The sequence below is a fragment of the Dunckerocampus dactyliophorus genome, chromosome 1 (assembly GCF_027744805.1).
Source record: "Dunckerocampus dactyliophorus isolate RoL2022-P2 chromosome 1, RoL_Ddac_1.1, whole genome shotgun sequence".
NCBI classification, from domain to species: Eukaryota; Metazoa; Chordata; class Actinopteri; order Syngnathiformes; family Syngnathidae; genus Dunckerocampus; species Dunckerocampus dactyliophorus.
The window spans coordinates 46822947-46842865 of record NC_072819.1 but is presented as its reverse complement, the minus strand read 5'-3'; the positions used below and the strand labels follow the sequence as shown (position 1 = coordinate 46842865).

General features: G+C 42.5%; 1 protein-coding gene across 3 annotated transcripts in view; it reads left to right on the top strand.

The window, feature by feature from the left end:
• LOC129190337 (gamma-aminobutyric acid receptor subunit gamma-3-like) overlaps positions 1-19919 on the top strand; it is a 93832-nt gene that overhangs the window by 52353 nt on the left and 21560 nt on the right. For all 3 annotated transcript variants that reach the window (XM_054792955.1, XM_054792938.1, XM_054792947.1), the window contains 4 exons: positions 11849-11940; positions 12064-12195; positions 14206-14288; positions 19762-19899. In XM_054792955.1, the coding sequence (XP_054648930.1) occupies positions 11849-11940; positions 12064-12195; positions 14206-14288; positions 19762-19899 (445 nt within the window). The remainder of the gene's footprint in view (positions 1-11848; positions 11941-12063; positions 12196-14205; positions 14289-19761; positions 19900-19919) is intronic.

Genomic DNA, 19919 nt, shown 5'->3' with positions numbered 1-19919 from the left:
AATAGAAGTCACCAGTATGGCTCGAGATAAGCTCATGCTGCGCTCAATGTCGATGTCATTTTGCTACGTATTTTTACACAATGTAACAACAATACGAATAAAGCTGTTCTTTGCCAGGAACCATTTATATTTATATGCATAACACAATGTCTACACCTTGTTGCGCTGTACTGAGTGCCTTTTGAGCGCCGGCATGTTTTTAAGGGCTGCGTTTTGTTTTGACAAAGATTGAACACAACGCCATCAAGAATGGAGCTGATTGCTGTTACTTTGTTTTGGTAAACCGAGCGCAGAAAACCTTGGATAATGAATGTAATTGCTTTTGAGCTGTGTTGTTTGTATTAATATTTAGCTGTTAATCTCGTGAAAACACCTGAAACATGTTAATTTGTCAAATCAGCTCGTCGTTGGACTGATTTTGATGCTAATACTCGGAGAGAAAAGCGCGTTTTTCTTTGACTGATTTCAGTTATTTATGTATGCTGCAATTTGGGATCTTGAGGAGGTTCTAAGTAGAGCTTCAAAATGCAAAAAGGGGAAATGCGAGTGAGACAAAAAAAAACGTTTGAGTAAGTCATTTATTGCAAACAACCATCAAAGTCCAATAAGTTCATCATCTTATCAAAAGTTTGGACTGCAACCTTTAAAAGCCCAAATCTTGGCAGAAATGTGTATTTTATGTCATTTTCTGTCACTGTCGTGATCTGTTGATGGCAAAGGCAAAAAGGCTTTCCCTCTTGAAACGCGGCCGTATTATTGAGCTACGTACGGAAGGCTTCTCGCAGTGCGCCATTCAGTCAAGACAGTCATTTGAAACTTCTTCAAAGGGTTATGGAACAAAAATATCAAACGGTAGACCCAAAAAAATTTCACCGGCCCTGAGCCGGAGGATCCCATTGGCTGTCCATCAAGACACGGGACCATCCTCGGCCCAAATGAAGGTTGTTACTGGCGCCGAGTGCAGTCCAATAACCATCAGACGGCATCCCCCATGGAAGGGTTTTAAGAACAAGAAACATCTTCAGAGCCACAGAACGAGCGCACCAAACATTGGGCCTCATTCATGAACATCTTCTTAAAAGTCTCCTTAAGAAGTGTACTCAAGAAGGCGTGGGTTGGAAACTGCGCCACATTCACGACACGTTCTTAAGTAGGGATAATCGTTCGCACCGGTGTTCTTAGGTTGATGAATGCCAACTGCGATGCCCGTGCATGTGAGCCCTAATTTGCATAGGTCACCGCCTATTATTTCCTATATAAGGTCAAAAATGTGCCGTGCGCAACAGGCAGCTGGAGGCGGAGATGGCAACGTGCAAGGGCAAGACTGAGGAGCAGCTGGACAACAAACGAAAGAAAAACTTCAATTCTACTGAAATAGAGGTGCTTTTACAAGGAGTGAGCGAACACAAGACCACCTTATTTTCACGTGTATCCACCGGTCATCAGGCCATCCAAAAAGAGTCGGCATGGAGCACCACTGCAGGAAACATAAATGCCGTTTCCACGGAGAAACGCGCCACCGCAGAGGTTAAAAAGAAATGGTTTGACTTAAAATAGACTCAAAAAAAAAGATTGGACTGCACCGGAGGGATCTGGAGGAAACGGGAGGTGGGCCATCAATCAGAAACCAAACCATTTCGGAAACTCTAGAAAATATTTACACAATCATGATGGAAAAATAAAGTCAAAATACATAGTTTGTGTGTGACAATTAATGTTTTCTGTGGTTACATTTGATTAGACGCTGCCTAATTAATACAGCAGCCCCGTGCTCTGGCTCAAGACGTGGCTGGGGGCGCATGTCCTTATCTGGGGGTGCTACGTGCGCAATAGACACACCACGTTTCATTGCGATGTTATTCTGATGATCCTGCACACCTGCAAGAACAGAGAGGGAAGCCTGAAGCGGGACATCAAATATTCGTGGCTTTCAGCAAATAAATCTAATGGTCCCTTTACATTCTCTCTCTGTGCAGCGCACGTCCAGCCAGCTACTTTTTTTTTTGATGAATTGGGATTTGAATATATATTTATCCATGGAGTATATTTTAGTTGTTTTGATGATAAATAATTGTTGGGATATTTTATTTGCACTACATTTTTTGGGATCAGGTTGCAAAATCCATCATGAGGGCGATTGCGCATTGAAAGTGCGAGTCCTCCTGAGCGTTCGTAGAATTTGTTCTTACATCTAAGAACTGTGAGTTAAGAACACGTTTCGTGAATGCCAAAAATCTTCGTAAGAAGGCTTTAAGAACACATTTGTGTGTAAGAACGTTTCGTGAATGAGGCCCATTATTCTGATGAGAAAAAATGTGACCTTGATGGTCCTGATGGCTTCCAACGTGACTGGCGTGACAAGGAGATCCCACCTGAGATGTTTTCCACACGGCACAATGGAGGGGGCGCCATCATGCTTTTTCCTTCAGTGGAACAATGGAGCTTCACGTTGTGCAGGGGCGTCAAACGGCAATTGGCTGCAGGCAGACAGTTCAGACAGTGGATGCCCTCCCTGAACCAATCTTCGCCACCTGGAGCAACATTGCCACTAGCCTCCTGGAAAGTCAAGCATGCCCAAAACAAATTTTTGAGGTGATTAACAAAAGTGGCACAGCTACTCATGATTGAGTCGTTTTTTGAAAATGTGATTTCTATTTTAGGGGGGTTTCTTTTTAGGTCACACAGTGGCCTAGTGGCACGTTGGCCACACAGTCAGGAGATTTGGGTATGAATCTCCGTTGGGCATCTCTGTGTGGGGTTTGCATGTTCGACCCCCGCGTGTGTGGGTTTTTTTGGGGTACTCCGGTTTCCTACCACAGTCCAAAAACATGCCTGTTAGGTTAATTGGAGACCTTTTTTTGAGCTATGATCAGCTGATGAACATCCTATTTCAGTTTAATGGTTGTTTGCCATAAATTGCTTACTCAAACAAACATTACTCTCACTCCCATTTCGTCTTTTTGCATTTTGAAGCTCCACTTAGAACCTCCTTAAAGGAAAAGTGCAGTTGTTTTTTTTTTTTATTTATTTTGCCCATCATCCACAATCCTTATGTGAGACGTGAAGATGTCTTTCTCTTTTCTGTGCGTTCTAAAGACATAAAAATAGATCAAAAGAGACAGCTCATTACTGCATGTAATGGGACACACCTATGCCGCCTACAAAGACCGCTATTAAAACACCTCCAGAAACCTCCAAGAAGGTTTTATGGTTTTATATCCATGCTGTGATCAGATACATTCATGGTAACATGTAATACTTACAGTATTTGGCATATTTTGGTCCTTTTAAGCGTTACCGGAACAGCTTTCCTGCGCAACTTACTGTAGAAACGAACGCCTACACCTAGCATGAACTTTTCCAAAAACAGCAGCAGCGGCAGCTCCAATATGTAGCGTTACCTTTCCGTAGTGGCCTGAGGCATTGTGAGCGTGGCGATGATGCGCTGCGGGCGAGTGTGTGGTGAAGCTAGTCGCTAGCCAGCTAGTAGCTAGCCGGTGTGGTGAGGCAAGGTGTCAATACACCAGTGATATAGTTCGATCGGAGTAACAATGTTAATAATAATAATAACAATATGCATTGGTCAATACGCACGTCACATTATGTGCTGATGGAGTGTTGTTGGCACGTTTTATCATCATATTTTTCATCAAAATACGGCAAGATACTGCAAGTATCACATGTTATTATCAATGCACTTGTTACTGCATGACCGCAGCACGCATATAAAACAATAAACGTTTTTTTTCAGAAGGCTTTATAGGTGGAATAAGTGTTTCCCATTATGTGCAGTAATTACCTGCCTCTTTTTATCTGTTTTTATGTCTTTAGAGCACAAAGAAAAGAGATACACATGGTTTGTGGATGATGGATAAAATAAAAAAAATAAAAAAATGCAGTTTTCCTAGCCAGCTAACAATGCACGTCATGGGAGGCGCCTATTTAAAAAAAACCCTCTAACAACGTTTTATTGTTTTATATGCATGCTGTGATCATTCATTAACAAGTGCATTGATAATAACATGTAGTACTTACAGTATCTTGCCGTATTTTGATGATTTCAAACATTACTGAAACTTCTTTGCTAGGCGCATTGATTTGACATAGCTCATATAGCTAACGCTACTTCTGGCAACAACAGCAGCAAAGAAACAGCGACGACACTTACAACGTCCGCTCTCATTGGGATGGCTGCGTCTTCCAGCACGAGACTTGCGCTCCAGTCCTCAGGTAAAAAATGCTGACAGCCAATGAGCACCTTGTTGAGTCTTCGTAGCGAAATTGAGAGCCAGTAGTATCCACTCACCTGTCTGTCGCGTTGCAGTGGCTTGAGGCGTTGTGAGTGACGCTGAGATGAACGAGGCGTCGTGTTACTCCGCCAGAGAAATATCGTTTTTCGTGTTAGCTGCTACAGTGACAGTATCGCTGTAGCTAGCTTAATATACAGGCCAGTTATGTAAATGGAACACTGTTGGCGTTTTTTTTTAGAGTTTTTGTTTGTTTGAGTTTCCCTTTAAGATCCAAAAATGTAAATTATTGTAATTTTTCAACTGGTCTTAAAATGTTGATCAGGAGTACAGATATTTTTCCCCAACGTATCATGATTTACTAATTGCTCTATCGTGGCAACATATCACTAACCTCGTACTCTCCGGTCTCTATTTTATTTGTCTTAAGGAAATGGGGGCAGCCAAAGTCAGCTCGTATTACTTTTCAGTGGCTGGAGGCCAAATCCTTTATCCTCTCAAGTCAGATGGGTGAAAAATCTTTCACTTGGGGATAAACAAAAAGCAAGGATGGACAGCGTGGGGCCGGACAGCGAAATGACCATCTAAAGTGGGATAGCAGTTATCAGTCACTTTTTATCAACCATAAATTGTACGGTCACGAGGATGTTCAGAAAGACTCACTTGGCACAGACATGAGCCTCCGTCACCATGGAGACATGGGTCGAAGTAGGAGGGGAAAAAATCGGACAAAAAAGGAAGCGCACACACACACAGACACACACAGACACACACAGACACACACAGGCTCGTCCTTCCTCCTATCTGCGTGATAGCGTGGGACTCCTGAGTGACATGTGGAGTAGTGCGATGCTGCGATAGAACATCGGGATGTGTCCTCATACATTATGATTTCATGAGGGATGCGGCTTGACAGACAGTTGAGCAACAGGCGCCTGCACTGATGTAATGATAGCATGACTGTGCAGGCACTCGGGGGGTATGTTTCTTCATTTAAGTGTGTGTGTGTGTGCAAAATGTGTGTGCCGGTAGTACCTGCTACCTTCAGGGCAATTTTTTTTTAATTTTAGTTGAAATATGAACAAAAAATAGCATCAAATTTAAAAAAAAAAGATGGTTTTTGCAGCAGAACAGCCCCTGTACTGTCACGTCATTTACATTTTCATTGACGTTAAAAATGTTAAACTCGCTACTTAAGTTGAAGCGACTGCAATCACGGAACTTGAGATACAGAGGCGGAGAAATCACTTATCATTAACATCAAGTTTACAAATTGCTGCTTGTTTGTTGATCTTCATCAGTGCACATCCACTAATTGGAGGACGGATCAGATGACGAAATACACCACCGGCACGCCACGCTGGGTCTCTGGGAGTCTGTGTGTTGCAATGATAGTCTGCAAGCTCAAAGTCTCAGGCAAAGCGCAGCAGCAGCCTGTGAGAGGATGTCAGTCAAGTTCCTCAGCAAAGAAAAAAAACAAAAAAAAAAAGTAGAAAAGACAGGAAACATGTTTTTTGTGCAGCGAGGTGGAAAACTGCAATTGAGCAGTAAACTAATTGCAGAGGATTTGAGCCCTCTCCTTGCAAACATGATGAGGTTGGATAAGGAGAAAGCTATTTTCCCCCCTCGCAGTTCAAGTCAAATGAATTAATTCCAGTCACACGCACTTTGCTGTCAACATCCTTTTGCTTTAATAATAGATTTATTATCAGACTGGTATTTGCATCCCCAAAGAGGGCTTTTGCATATCTTAGCACCAGCAAATCTATTGTCACTGTGCTAGCAGGAAATTACAATTTAGATGTTTAAAAATGACTAATTAGAGATTTACTTTGCTAGCAAAATGAAGGATTGCCCCCTGGTGGCCGGGATCAGCCTAGGTTAAAATAATACCTTCATTCAGCTGTCAAGGCTGTGCAGAAGGCGCTGACTTTCAAATGTGCTGCGAGCATCGTGTTAATCGATTAATTGATGACTAATCGATTAACCAATTGATTGACAACTATTTTGGTATTAGATGAATGTTTTTTTTTTAATTAGAAAATGTAAATATCCTCTGATTTCAGTATTTCATTTCCTTAGTCATCCATGAAAGCAGACGTATTATCTTTCTGTTTTAGGCAAAATAAGATACTCACACGCAGCAGCTTTCAATTGGAAAACAGCATTTGACTTTTTTGCTTCTTTTCTGATATGTTGCGGACCAAACCGTTAACCGTTTCTGTTTGGTTCATGTTGATGTGCTTTGTCCAGGCCTGACCGATGACTCCATTAATCGAAACGTGTGTCAGACTGATCAGATGAGTATAATCGTTAGTTGCAGTCTTGTATTCCGCCGTCTTCCTGCTTTTAGCACGTAAACTCCGTTACGTGTGACACACGTTACTTATGTTGGCTGTCAGCTAATGATAGCGATTTGACAAAGTTCAGCTACTAACGTTAGGGACCATTGAATTGTAACAACAGTATGACTGAAAATCGTTAGTCGTCTTCTCTGAGACTGCAACTGCGCGTCTGTTCGCGCTCCAGACATGCACACGGACACCAGACAGCCATTCATCTTATTCAGAGGTTACACCCCAATTTTGATGCACTTTAATTGGTAATTACCTCTCCCAAGCGCGAGCGCAGCACAGAGATTATGTTTTTGTCGGCATTTATCTGTTGGTCTGTTTGTATGTTTGTTTGTGTTCAAAATAACTTGAAAAGTTCCCAATGGATTTGTATGAAATTTTCAGGAATTGTCGAAAATGGGATATGGAGGAACTGATTACATTTTGGGGGTGATCCGGATCACCATCTGGATGCAGGATGCTTTAACATTGCGAGATAGGACCGCTTTCGGCATTGGTGCGCCACAAGAAATGTTCAGAGCACTTGGAAAAAAAATACAGGCCAAGTTTCCAGCAGGTAATATGATTAAAATATGATTTTAAAAAAGTAAGATTATTATTTGGATGTGAATCACAATGGGGGGGCTATGGCGCCTGGTGGAGGTCTGCGCTTTCTGACTGCTTCTCTAGTTGTGAAATGCTTTCTAAAATATAGAAAACCTTCACTTCCTGTTGACTGGAAAAGACGTTCTTGGCAAGAGCTCCGCTTTTTGGAGTTTTGAACTATTTTGCCGTTTTCCGGACCACACTTTGTGATCACAAAACTAGCATAGCGTGCTGACATCTCCGACTTCAACTCGGGCCGGTGAGAGTAAACAAATTGTGAGCGCCGACAGTCGTTAGCAAGGCAAGCTAACCGCCAAAGCTCGAGGCGGTTGCTTAGCAACAACGCAGGGAAAAAATGTGATTCGGGCACGGAGACCTCGGGTCCAGACACCCCGGAAAGGCCACCCCTGGAAAGAATGCCACCACCACCAGAGCCGTTAATTTGTGCCGTCTCAGCCAAGTGGAGTTCTCAATGTATAACGGCTTGAAGAACTTATTGATAGCGCAAATGAAAGCGCTACAGCAGGAAATCGCGGCACAAAATGTGTATCCTGCAGCACAAATGATCTAAAAAGCCTGGACAGGCAGATTGGAACTCTACAACATGAGACCGGCGGCTTCAAGAAGAGTTTCTCTGAATTTCAAGAGGAGGTCAAACACCCGAGGGAGGAGGTTAAATACCTGAGGGAAGAAAATAGAGAACAGCACAATGATGCTGCCCTGAGCGCCGCTCTGGAAGAAGACAAAGAAGCAAAAGAAAAAATGATTGAGCAAACGAAGAACACAATTGATGAAATCCACCAGAATGCACTAATGAACGATGTGATCCTGACGGGGCTCCGACTTAAACCCAGGTCGTGTGCCAGGGCCGTCGGGAATAAAGATGAAATGGATGTCACTTCAACGGAGCAACAAATTGCAAACTTTCTACATTCAAAGGAGGCGGATGTGGACACCCACGCCATCCACACGTGCATCCCGCTGTGTGGCGGAAACAACACCACACCCGCCATCGTCGTTAAGTTCACCAACAGGAATTTTCAAACCGCACCTGGAAAAAATGCTAAAGATCATATCACCAAGACAACAAGGAAAAGGGACACATCTCACAAACAACAATGATGCACGGGGAAGGATTACATTTGTTGTATCATCAGCACATCACAAGCGCCTGATCAACAAGAAGCACTGACATGAAGATCTATGAAGATCTAGAAATGGAAACCTTTTGCCTTCCAAACAACTGGAATTAGAGAAAGTTAAATGACTGCTGTCACTACACAGAGATACTGGATACAGATACAGATACTTTATAGCTATCTATGTAATAATAGCAGTAATGGTGGCCGTTGAGGCAGCAGTGGTGCTCAAGATCCCGCTGCAAATAATGATGACGACGGCTGGGTTCGCTTGAGAGATGAGGAAAAGTATCACAAGTGGATCAGACATTTTGAGGAGCCTGTTGATGAGCCGGTATCGTGGAGAGAGGGATCTGACAAATTCTGAGCCTGGTGGCGTCATAACATGAACATTAGACGGGTACATTTACTCCCATCACAAACTGGGTCATACTGATGATTTTTCGAATTTACAGTCCATCGTTATCGCTAACCATTTTCAAGCTACAACCTTTTGAAATAGTAAATGTCAAAACTCCAGTGCCTAGAGGGTTAACTCGCTTTTGGATCGCAGTCCTGTCCTTGTTGGGTCTAAAATATTTTTTAAAAAAGAACGAATATGCAATAAGTGCTGTTTTTGCGTTACGGCAGTCTCACATCCCTCACCGTGAACATGATTGATGAGTCTACAAATGAGTACTGGTGTTCAAATTCAAGAAGGCAAAGCATAAATATAAATATGGGCTGTTTTATTGGGGATATCGCAGGACAGCACCAACAGGGTGCAAGCGAAATGCGGACATGTATTGGTAAAGTTGTAAATACCGCACATGATAATATGAGATGAAGCAGCGAGCCGCTGACCTGGAATGGATTCATTGGATTTACATTATTTCTTATGAGAAAATGTGATTCAGTTTTTGTCCGTTTCGGTTTTCGACTGACCTTTTGGAACGGGTTAGCGACAAAAAAAGGAGGTTCCTCTGTAATTGGCTCATCAATTATTATGCCCACCCCTCGTCCACAGCTTGACATGCGTCTTCACAGGAACTTGCGGTTGCCAAGATTAAACTACTTCATGCGTCCAATTCATGTGGTTTATGGTTGGCAAAATAAATAAGAACACCTTTTACTTCTTAGTGTAATGCGTCAGTAGTACAACAGCAAGTAAAATAAATCAAGGTTAAAACCCAGACAAAACACAGGGGGAACTTGCACTAAACGCACGCCCACAACTTATGGTTTTGGTGTGACAGGAGAGCGGTGTTACTTCTAGAAGGATAAGTACCATTCTCACCATTTCCCGTTAAAAAGATTCTTTTTTTTATTCGATTAGATTTCGAGGTGTGTTTGGGTTTTTTTATATATATCTCCTGCGTCGCCTGTACATTTTTCAAGCTGTGTAAGCATTTGTCAGGGACAGAAGGGAAAATAGTTGCTCACATTCTGAATATTTTAAGGCCTAAAATCAAATATTCATGTCCCAGATAATAAACTTACTGCTTTCTGTTTAATTTCCCAGCAGAGAATACACAACAGGAGTCACCTTTTGTCATCCTGCCACCACATCGGTCTGTGCCTCATTGTCTCCCCGCCATGAGTAATGGACTCCCTTCAACACCTTAGTTGTCTTCACCTTTCCTTTTCTCGTTTGCTTCTAAATGCACCCCCGGGGGAATTTTGTCAGCTTCCCTTGCTAATTTCAGTCAGATAAGGCCAAGCGCTGGGTTTGATTGTTTTGCATAAGTCCTATGAATAATTCACTTGCTGCAATACCTTGTCTTATTCGGATTTCCCCTCAAAATAGTTCAGTGGATGAAGAAAATCCCTTCTGCGGTTGATCAGCGCAACTGGTCAACAGTGGCAGGCTGGTGGTCGTATAGCTGTGTCGCTTTTATGATCATCTGCTGAGGTCATTGGAAGGACAGCTGTGTGAGAATGGTGTGAAGGTCAGGCTGTGATAGCCAGGGAGTGTGTGCCACCGTATGAGATATCAGTGTTATTAGTATGTATTCAGGTCAAAACCACAGGCGATCATTAAACACAAATGGCATGAAATGTCCTGGTCTGACCTGTAAACAGCTTCATCTTGTTTACTTTCGATAGAGGTCCTCGAGCTTATGTAAGCACCATCTCCGAGCGTCCTCAACCTCAATACAAAGCCAATTACACTTGAAGTCGTTGCTTTAATCGAGAGTAATCATCGGTCGATGCGGTACTTCAGTCTAGGTATGGTACTGTGTATGGTAACCTTAACATTGCATTTGAAAACACCCTTGGATTATGCAGGTTTTTTGGGAATAAATCTTTGTTCCTTATTCAGTCCACACAATAGTGTGTGCAAGCTCAGATGAACACACACGCACAAGCAGCTGTGCTTCATGAGTGTTGCATCTCTCCTGGGATGAAATGGTGTGTGTCACATTTTCTGTCTGTCGTGTACTCCTTAAGGCTCTGGATGTTTTGGGACTGTGTTGGTTGGAACACGGAAGTGCGTGGAAGTCGGGAACAGTACCTCTGGATTGGCCGACTGGGGTGGTGGTCCCCCGTTTCAAGAAGGTTGACTGGAGAGTGTGTTACAACTACGGGGGGATCACACTCCTCAGCATCTCTGGGAAAGAAAGAACAGCACGATCATTAGGCGAACCTTGCGGTGTCCTGCGGGGGTGCCCCATGAGTACAAGGTTTGCAGTACTCGAATATGTGGTATTCGAGTAGCAGGAGCCTTGTTTGCATTGCCAGCAGTAAGTGGAGCCTGTTTACAGTGAACACTGGCCCCCACCGAAGCTGCCCTTTGTCACTGGTTCCGTTCATAATTTTTGTGGACAGAATTTCTAGGTGCAGCCAAAGCGGGGGTCCAGTGGTGTCCAGTTTGGGGGCCTTAGAATCTCGTCTGCTATATGGGGATAATGTGGTCCCGATTGCCTCATCAAGCTGTGACCTCAGCACCTACAAACCTAAGGCTCAGTTGTAAAAGGTCAGATTTCAACTTTGGGTTGAAGGTCAAGTCTTGTACCAGGTGGAGGAGTTCAAGTATCTTGGGATCAGTCCCTGGGCTAGACCTAGGACACGCCAGGCGGAACATGCCTCGCAGCTGGCCTGGCAACGCCTCGCTGTCCCCCCCTGTGCGGCTGCACACAGGGAAGTCTGGGCTTCTTTGCTGCTCAAGTTTAGACCTGTGCCAAAGCTCCTTTGTACCACCGCAAATTAGCATCAGTCAAATTGAGACATAGCTTACATTACGTAGTTTACAAAAAACAATTGTCATCTTGGCCATTCTTCTGCAAGACAACAGAGTTTGCAGCCTAAAAATGAAAACGTAGTTAATTTAACCTCACATCGGGTGCTTAAAGTTGGGTATGGTTCTGACCAGGAAATGGAAACAGAAAAAAAATACTTACACACATGAATGAATGAATGAATGCATCTGCCTGTCCAGTAGGACTGTGCCTCCACGTAAGATCTCTCGTTAACCAGAGCCGTCTGTTACAGTCTTTTCTTTTTGAAGGGGTCACCCGCTCATTTCCACTTTGGTCTCTCGCAGGAGTACCAGATCGATATCATCTTCGCACAGACTTGGGTGGACACACGTCTGCGCTATAACAGCAGCAGCATGCGGATTCTCACCCTCAACAGGTACAATCACATTTTTTCCCTGCATCATCATATAGATATAGATATAGATATAGATATAGATATAGATATAGTGCTTTTTGCTGCTAGTGCTTAAGGCCTTCTCTTTCCCTCTCGTCCTGCCAGCAACATGGTGGGCTTGATCTGGCTGCCTGACACCATTTTTAGGAATTCCAAGACAGCGGACTCTCACTGGATAACGACTCCCAATCAGCTGCTACGCATCCGCAACAATGGAAAAATCCTATACACGCTGAGGTGAAAGCTGCTCTATAAGTGAAACGGGAGACGCTCGGTGTGCATGTGACTTTACAACAAGAGCCTTTGAGTCTTTTTTCGTCAATGAAATGTTATATAGATGTTGAACATCGATGAGGAATTCAATAGTACTAATCTCATGGGTTTCAAAGACGCTACTGTGCAAGTAGCAGACACCCGTGCGGATGGATGTTTGTTGAGGTCTGTTCTGCTCAGTTTGATGAAGACAAGAATCAATCCAACACGCACGGTTTCTCCTCAGACACTTCTTTCTGAGTTTTTGCTTTCATGCTGGAAAATATCCTGAAATGTGCAGAACCGGTGCTCGACACGTTCGGATAAGGTGCCTTCCTCCCCTCTGTTCTTATTCAGCTCACACATCTAGCAGTTGCAAATTGCTGACGCTCATCACGAGCACGTCAACTATTATGGGAGCGCAAAGTTCAGTGGGACTGAGTATTGAATTTTGATTCGACGCAAAAAATGATGGACAAATTCATACTGGGTGTTGTTTTAAGCACAGTGTGTTGAGGACGGCGGCACTTCGTCATCTGACAGGTACATAAACTCCGCGGCCACAATATGAGGCACACCTGTACAAAGAGATATGGAGAGATGTCAAACTGAGTTATAATGCACAGTTTTGACGGACACTGTCACAGTTGTGTTAACGTGTTAATACCTCACGGTAATAAACATTTATCCATCCATACACTTAATCACGGAATTAAGCCTGGGCTAGCCGTGTGAAAGGCATCTATATGAATCACTATGCTACCAATGCCCCTAGTAATACACACATTGATGAATTACTGTATTTTCCAGAATATAAGTCACGCTTTTTTGGCTGGTGTTGTGACTCACGTCTCATGTGCGGTGCAACTTATATGTCAAAATATACTGTATATATAATTTAACATGTGTTGGCCTTACTTTAAAGTGGGCTGGTGGTTGGTGTATATATAATAATTCATTGAGTTGAGCTTGTGAGGCAGTTATGCACATAAATCGAATGATACAGAAAAAACAGGACGCTTTTTGTTCAAGAATACATTTCGGCCTTGGAGATGATATGTCTGTAAGTAATGTGCAACTATAATTACATGATACCTGTGTGGATTGAGAAATGTTGTTTAATTAGGTCACTAATTATGTCTAGTTTGGAGAATGAAGCTGCTGCGTCAGACACTGACTAACCAAATACACACTTATGATTTTCAGTCTATTTCAACTTATTTGTGAATACAATGTTTTGGTTTTAAAACTCCCACTCACTCCGGCTTTGTCGCCATCTCGTGTGAATTTAACGTTGTTAGGAGCAGCGTCATGATACGCTTAAAAAAAAAAAAACCTGGTAAAGCTTGATCATAAACACCAGTTAATGCAAATATGTTTTTTTCCTCCTCATGATGCATTCTTTGACTGATGCAACTTACTGTATACTCCGAAGCGACTTATAGTCTGGAAAATATGGTAATACTGTAGCTTTCTGACAGTGTCAATCAAAAGTCATTATTATTAGTAGTATTATTATTGTGAGCAGTCAGCAAAAAGTGGATCCATCGCCTTACCTACAATATTAATGACAACCTTTGACTGCATCACAGTTTACTTATGATGCTCATTAACACATATGGTAAAATGTCATATTTTAACACCTTGTTGCAGACGTTGAAGCGTATGTGCTTGCTCTTCGCACCTCAGCTCCACACTTGGGTTTAAATTGGGGCTTTTGGCACATTTCGCACAGGCAGACGTTAAATCTGCACATTGGAATGTCAGCGATGTGCAAGTACCACAGAGAGATGGGCGGTGGGATCTGCTGCCTGCTTTGATTGAGGTGCCACTTATGTGCTCATTCTACCTGGGACAAAAGCACGTGATAACTCACATCATTATCTTGCATGGAGATGAATAATGTCAGGGCTATTGACAAATGACACAGAGAACAAGGAGTGATTTTAGAGAAGCATCATGTGTCTTTGTGTTTTTGTCTGTCTGCCTCTCCAGGATGACCATCAACGCTGAATGTCAGCTGCAGCTCCATAATTTCCCAATGGACGAGCACTCATGTCCACTCGTCTTCTCAAGTTGTGAGTGCTGACACTTACGAACCCACGTGCAGCGCACCAGCCGCCCGACACATACTACACGTCTGTAGCCTAAATGTCCCACTCCCTCATTAAGGGGTATTTCATTCATTTACACGCGATTGGCTGGGAGAACCGTGGTAGACGGAACAGTTCTTGGGTCCACAATTGTGTGGGATCAAAAGATGCAGATGATGGTGCTGCGAGCCAGGACGAAGAGCACAGCTGCTGCATCTCCAAATCCATAACCGACAGTAATAATGAGCCAGGAGCTGGAGCCTTGCACAACTGTTTATTTAGGTGTGTGGCTAAGGAGGCTGCCCGTCACCACCAAATCAAATATGATGAAATTAATTTCAAGCAACCCCTTGAGGCGAAACCACCTGTGCTTTGTGTATCTGAATGTATGCAGCAGGTGCTTCAATTGAAAAATGATAAGTCATTATGAGTTCAGAACGCTGACCTCAAGCAAATTTAATGGAGAAAAAAACGGATCTATTATCCAGATGTAATTATGATGTTTAAATTTAAGGTTCATCTTCTATGACTCATTTCTCCATAAGCAGATTTAAATCATGAAATCAGTTCTCCATCTTCTCCCACATATGAAATTCATAACTGCGCTTAATACTGGATTTTTGAATCAGAGTAAGATCTCCCTGTAATTAAAGAACGGAAATTGCATTTGGAGAGAAGCCGATGTAGAACTGCCATGAGATTCCTTTTATAGCCCAAAAAAGCCCTTTTTTAAAATAAAAAAACAAAGCAAAACAACATTCAGCAGTCTGTGTGTGCGTATACACAAAAAATGGCTTTGAACAAGTTGCAGACTCCTAAGCCTCTTTCACATTGAGATCCTGCAAAATAGACCTATCATGGCCGTAGACATCACCAGAACTCACTGAAACAGGACATTGCCGGAACTGTGAGCGTTTGCGCAGCAATCGGATCAGATCAGGTGTTACGTATCAAATAATCTTTGAACGGGGCCGCTGCTATCAACACTACAGGGCACAAGAAGTGAATCTCCATGGTGGTTAAACTTTATACACCGGTCCCAGCTTCCGGCTACAGGTGGTGCTTGGGTTACCTACAATTTCCGTTCCTGGACTGTGATGTATGTCGAGTTTTGGTGCAAGTGGGATCTTGTACCTAAATCATACCTAAAATAAATCTCTCACATTGTACATAGAACACACGAAGGACATAAAATACAGTTATAAACTACTAAATACAAGAACTAACCTTTCTATCTCAATAATAAGATCAATACACTGACTAGTTTTTACTGTCACTTTCATAGGATGAGATGCTTTAACATGCTCAAGGACAGTGCGGCGATCTGGCAGTTATTTGTACCGCAAACTCTCGCCATGTCGCACTTCAAATTCTGCGGCGTCACTCAAAAATATATGAATTCATAAATCAGGCTGTTCTGTGGTTGATTGCGGCCTGTTATTAGTCAAAAAGTATGCATTTTTAAGGAAATTGTATGTATTATTTGTCTAAATTAAGCATTTTCAATCATAAAAATGTCTAAACGAGATCAAATCCAAATATAAATCATTCAGAAGATGCATTCAAAGATGTGACGCTATGTATTATTTGAAGCTGGAGACTGGATGTCAGTGGTGGACGTACTGTTACTGTAAAGTTCCGTGAGGCACAAAATACCAGACTTGATCGCCGGAACAACAGGCTTTTATTGCAGATTAGAATTATCTCACACCAGACACAATAATCCCTGTTGCAGCCACGCCAAGCTAAAACTCAACTCTAAACCCTCGATGTCACTTCCTGTCTGTCCCCTCTCTCATCTCCCCTAGCCCTGGAACACATGTACAGCAACACACAGAAGCACAAGTACTATTTATGTCTTATTTCGTCTTATTTCGCCTACTGCATTGGGTAATACAAGTGTAAAGGTGACTATAGGGTTGTTAGTTCATGTCTAGAAGGTTCTAATAATTAAAAAAAACATTGTTAAAGGGTTGTAAACATGTTTTCTATGCTCTATGGAAATATTTGATTTACAAATAAGGAATACTGTTCTCCCCGTGCATGCGTGGGTTTCCTTTAGGTACTCTGGTTTCCTCCCACATTCCAAAAACATGCATGTAACATACAGTAGACAACAAAGCCTACACTCTTCCTTGTTAGAACAGCGTCCTAATTCCCTCGTCACAAACATTGTCAGTTCTCTCTCCCTTTCGGTGAGCTGAGCCCTCCTTCAACTGGCAATAGTCCTACACGAAGCAGCCATGTTTCCTTGTCTTCACAGCCAAATCCATTGCCATCCATCCATCCATCCATCTTGTATGCAGCTTATCCTCAAATCCAATGCCTTTAACTTGAAAGCGGCATCAATTTCATTTGTTCGTGTATGTTCTACAGTATGATGGAAGCTTGTCACTACCGGGTTGCCACAACGCGTCTACTTCCGGTACAGTAGGTGGCGATATGCACCTAGACGTTGGTTGCGACCCGCATTAAACAAGAGGAAGAACGTCTGTATCTGGTTGTTTATTTTCGGTAGTCAGTGTTAGATGGATAGATTTTTTTACATTTTGTGTCTGTATTTCTATTTATTGATGTACATATACGTGAGCGGATATGATGTGTACGCCTGTGGTGCTACATACATTGCATAAGGTTTACGTAGAGACACTTGTGAAATTGCTGGATGTTACACATTATTTCTGCTGGAGTTATTTCTGCTACATTTCCTTTTTGTTTTCATTCCTCATAACAGGCTTTGTAGTTCTGAAGTATAGGAAATTTGCCATTAGAACATGACCACACATAGCACCGTGGGAAATGTAGTTTTTAGCCATATATTAGCCGCACTGGCGTATAAGCCGCTACTTTGAACTCTGCTGAGAATTTATGGCACATGGTAAAAATCCAAGAAAAGGCTTCTTTTAAAGGCGGTGTGGTCTGCAGGGGGTCTGCACAGGCCAATCAGGCTTGTCATCACAGTGAAGTGCTCTTACTGTGTCGCTATAAGGGTATCATATTTACATGTACTGTAAATGGAACTGTATGTGGCAAGCATTGCGTTGACGGCCAGCGGGCAAATTGCCTGCAAGAAAAGAAAAAAAGTGACACTTCCAACACATTTCAGCACTTTCCCCCTGACTGTCAGCGGTGGGAAGATGTGAAAGTTTCCAACACTAAATTATTCCATAAAGAAGACATCTTGCAAACTCAGCGGGTCAGTGGCGATGAGTTAATTTCGAGTGGTTGATGTCTAAGCGTCAACAAATCAGACTTATTGATTAAACCATCCAACCGACTCCTGTCACTGGGTCACAAAAAGATAGCGGAGTGATGGCTCTGTCTTTTAAAATGCAGCACCCGCCTCATTTCCATTTCACTGAAGCAGTATTACGTTCATAAGAACCCATCACCATGGTCCACATTTGGAAATACTCGGATGTGTTCTCTGCACTGATAGGCTGTGCTCATTTACCAGCTGCAGCAAAGAGAGGCCGCTAGAGCTAGCGAGACCTGACTCCTATAACGTTTAATAGCGTGCCGTCCTCTTAATGAGAGCATTCACATAATTATGTGGTTTTCAGCAAGGCCCGCAACAAGGGCTCATCCATGGCTCATTACTGCTGTCACTCATTCCCCAATGAAGATCTTACTGACCTGCGCTGGGCCTCCTGGTCACGTCCATCAGAGAAAATAAGACATATTAGATGTAAACAAGATAACGTAGACTCACATATTACCGGTTCCTTGTTGCTTTTTTGTGGACAGCGTACTTCCGGTGTACTTGCTTGCATCTTTAAATGGCTTTACACTCGTATTACCCAATATAGTAGAACAAATACGAGTAACTAAGCCATTTAAGATGTAAATAAAACTCCTGCTTGAGCAGTGTCGCAGTAAACATGTTCCTTAGGGAACCTTAGAGAGGAGGCCAGTGCATGTCTCACCGAACACCAACAACTAGTGGCCAGGGTAGAGTACAGTACCACATTCACAATTACAATGCTTGTTATGCCTTGTTGTTATTTTAGTTCATTTAGTAAGATCATTTAGACATTTTTATGCTTGAAAATGCTTAATTTAGGTCAAGAATAAGTACTATTCACTTAAATATGCATTTTTTTAAACTAATAATAGGCCATAGTCAACCACATAGCAGTGATCATTTATTAATTTTTGAAAAATGGCGATATAACGAGGGAGCGATAACGGCGATATTGTGAGGAACGACTGTATATGTAATTCTTTCAGTCATACTGTAAAAGCTTTTCTTTTCTTTAGCTTTTTTTTCCCCGGTTCTTGGGATCGCATTGCTTTCGGAGAAGTAGTCAATTATCACACAATTTAAAAGGTTTTCAAACTGTATCAAAAAGAACAGCGATGTATTTGGTTAGTGTGCTGAACTCTACATCGACAAGGAAGATGGATGGAGAGCCCAGAATGATGGGCATACAGAACATATGAAGCAGTTCCTGCGCACGTTTAGAAAGTGAAAGTGAAAATGTATTTCATGTGTGTGTGAGAGAGAGAACAATGCACCTGTGTTTCCCTTATTTTTCCGTGAGTCATATCTAAGTGTTGCGCAACTCTGACTGTGCTATGTGAGTGTGTGTGCGTCAAGTCGGTTAGTATTTACACAAAAAATAATACCTCAGTTGCGTACATATCCCGGTTAGTGTACAATATGGCGCACGTCTGGTCTTGTTATTCATACATTGCTGGAAGTCCAACTGTGTTCGCAACATATTTTTATCACATCACTGTTAGCATCGTGTTAGCATGGAAACTGTAAGCGGAAGTCATTGTACCCCAGCTCTGTCACCCGTCAATGACGTCATCAGCGGTTGACTCTGTAGTTCGTTGCTAACTAACACAGTTACGCCACAAGTTTCTGCTTTTCCTATTGGTCACGGCTGCAAAATAACCCACATTGGAGCCAAAGAAGGTTTTAAGTGCCAGAGTCTTGATAAAAAAAGGTGAGCCACACTAGTGAATACAAGAAATAACTGGTAGTGAAACAGAAAGGCTGCCTCATAGCTTGTCTTTGTCAACAATCAAATAAAAGTAATGTTAAATGTTCATTTATCCCTTTCATTCGCCATTTCAAAGTGTTTTCTGCAAGTAAAACTAGAAATTTAAAACCATAACAAGTGTTTTGTGTTACAATTGTTGGGGTTTCTGGAACAGAAAACTTGATTCAGGTAGTATACGTTTCGGTTTGAGTCAGACCTTCTGGAACAGATTAATGATGCGAGGGTCCACTGTACACACAAATCTGAAGAGTCACGTTACAATATCGTACAACGCAGAGGTGTCCTGGCTGGCCCACAGCTATTATAGATAGCTAGCTAGGGTCACGTCGGCAACAACCGAGATGCTATTCTCTTTATTACAAGCCAGTGTAATATCCAGGTGACTTGAAGCTGTTACTTTAAGGTCACATGCCACAAAGATAAAAGAGTGTCTGTGTTGTTCCTAGATGGCTACCCACGAGATGAAATTGTGTACAAGTGGAGGCGGAACTCTGTGGAGACGTCGGACCAGAAATACTGGCGGCTCTACCAGTTTGATTTCATGGGGCTCCGAAACACAACCGATCTATTGACTACAACTGCAGGTAAGGAAGGACATGTCATT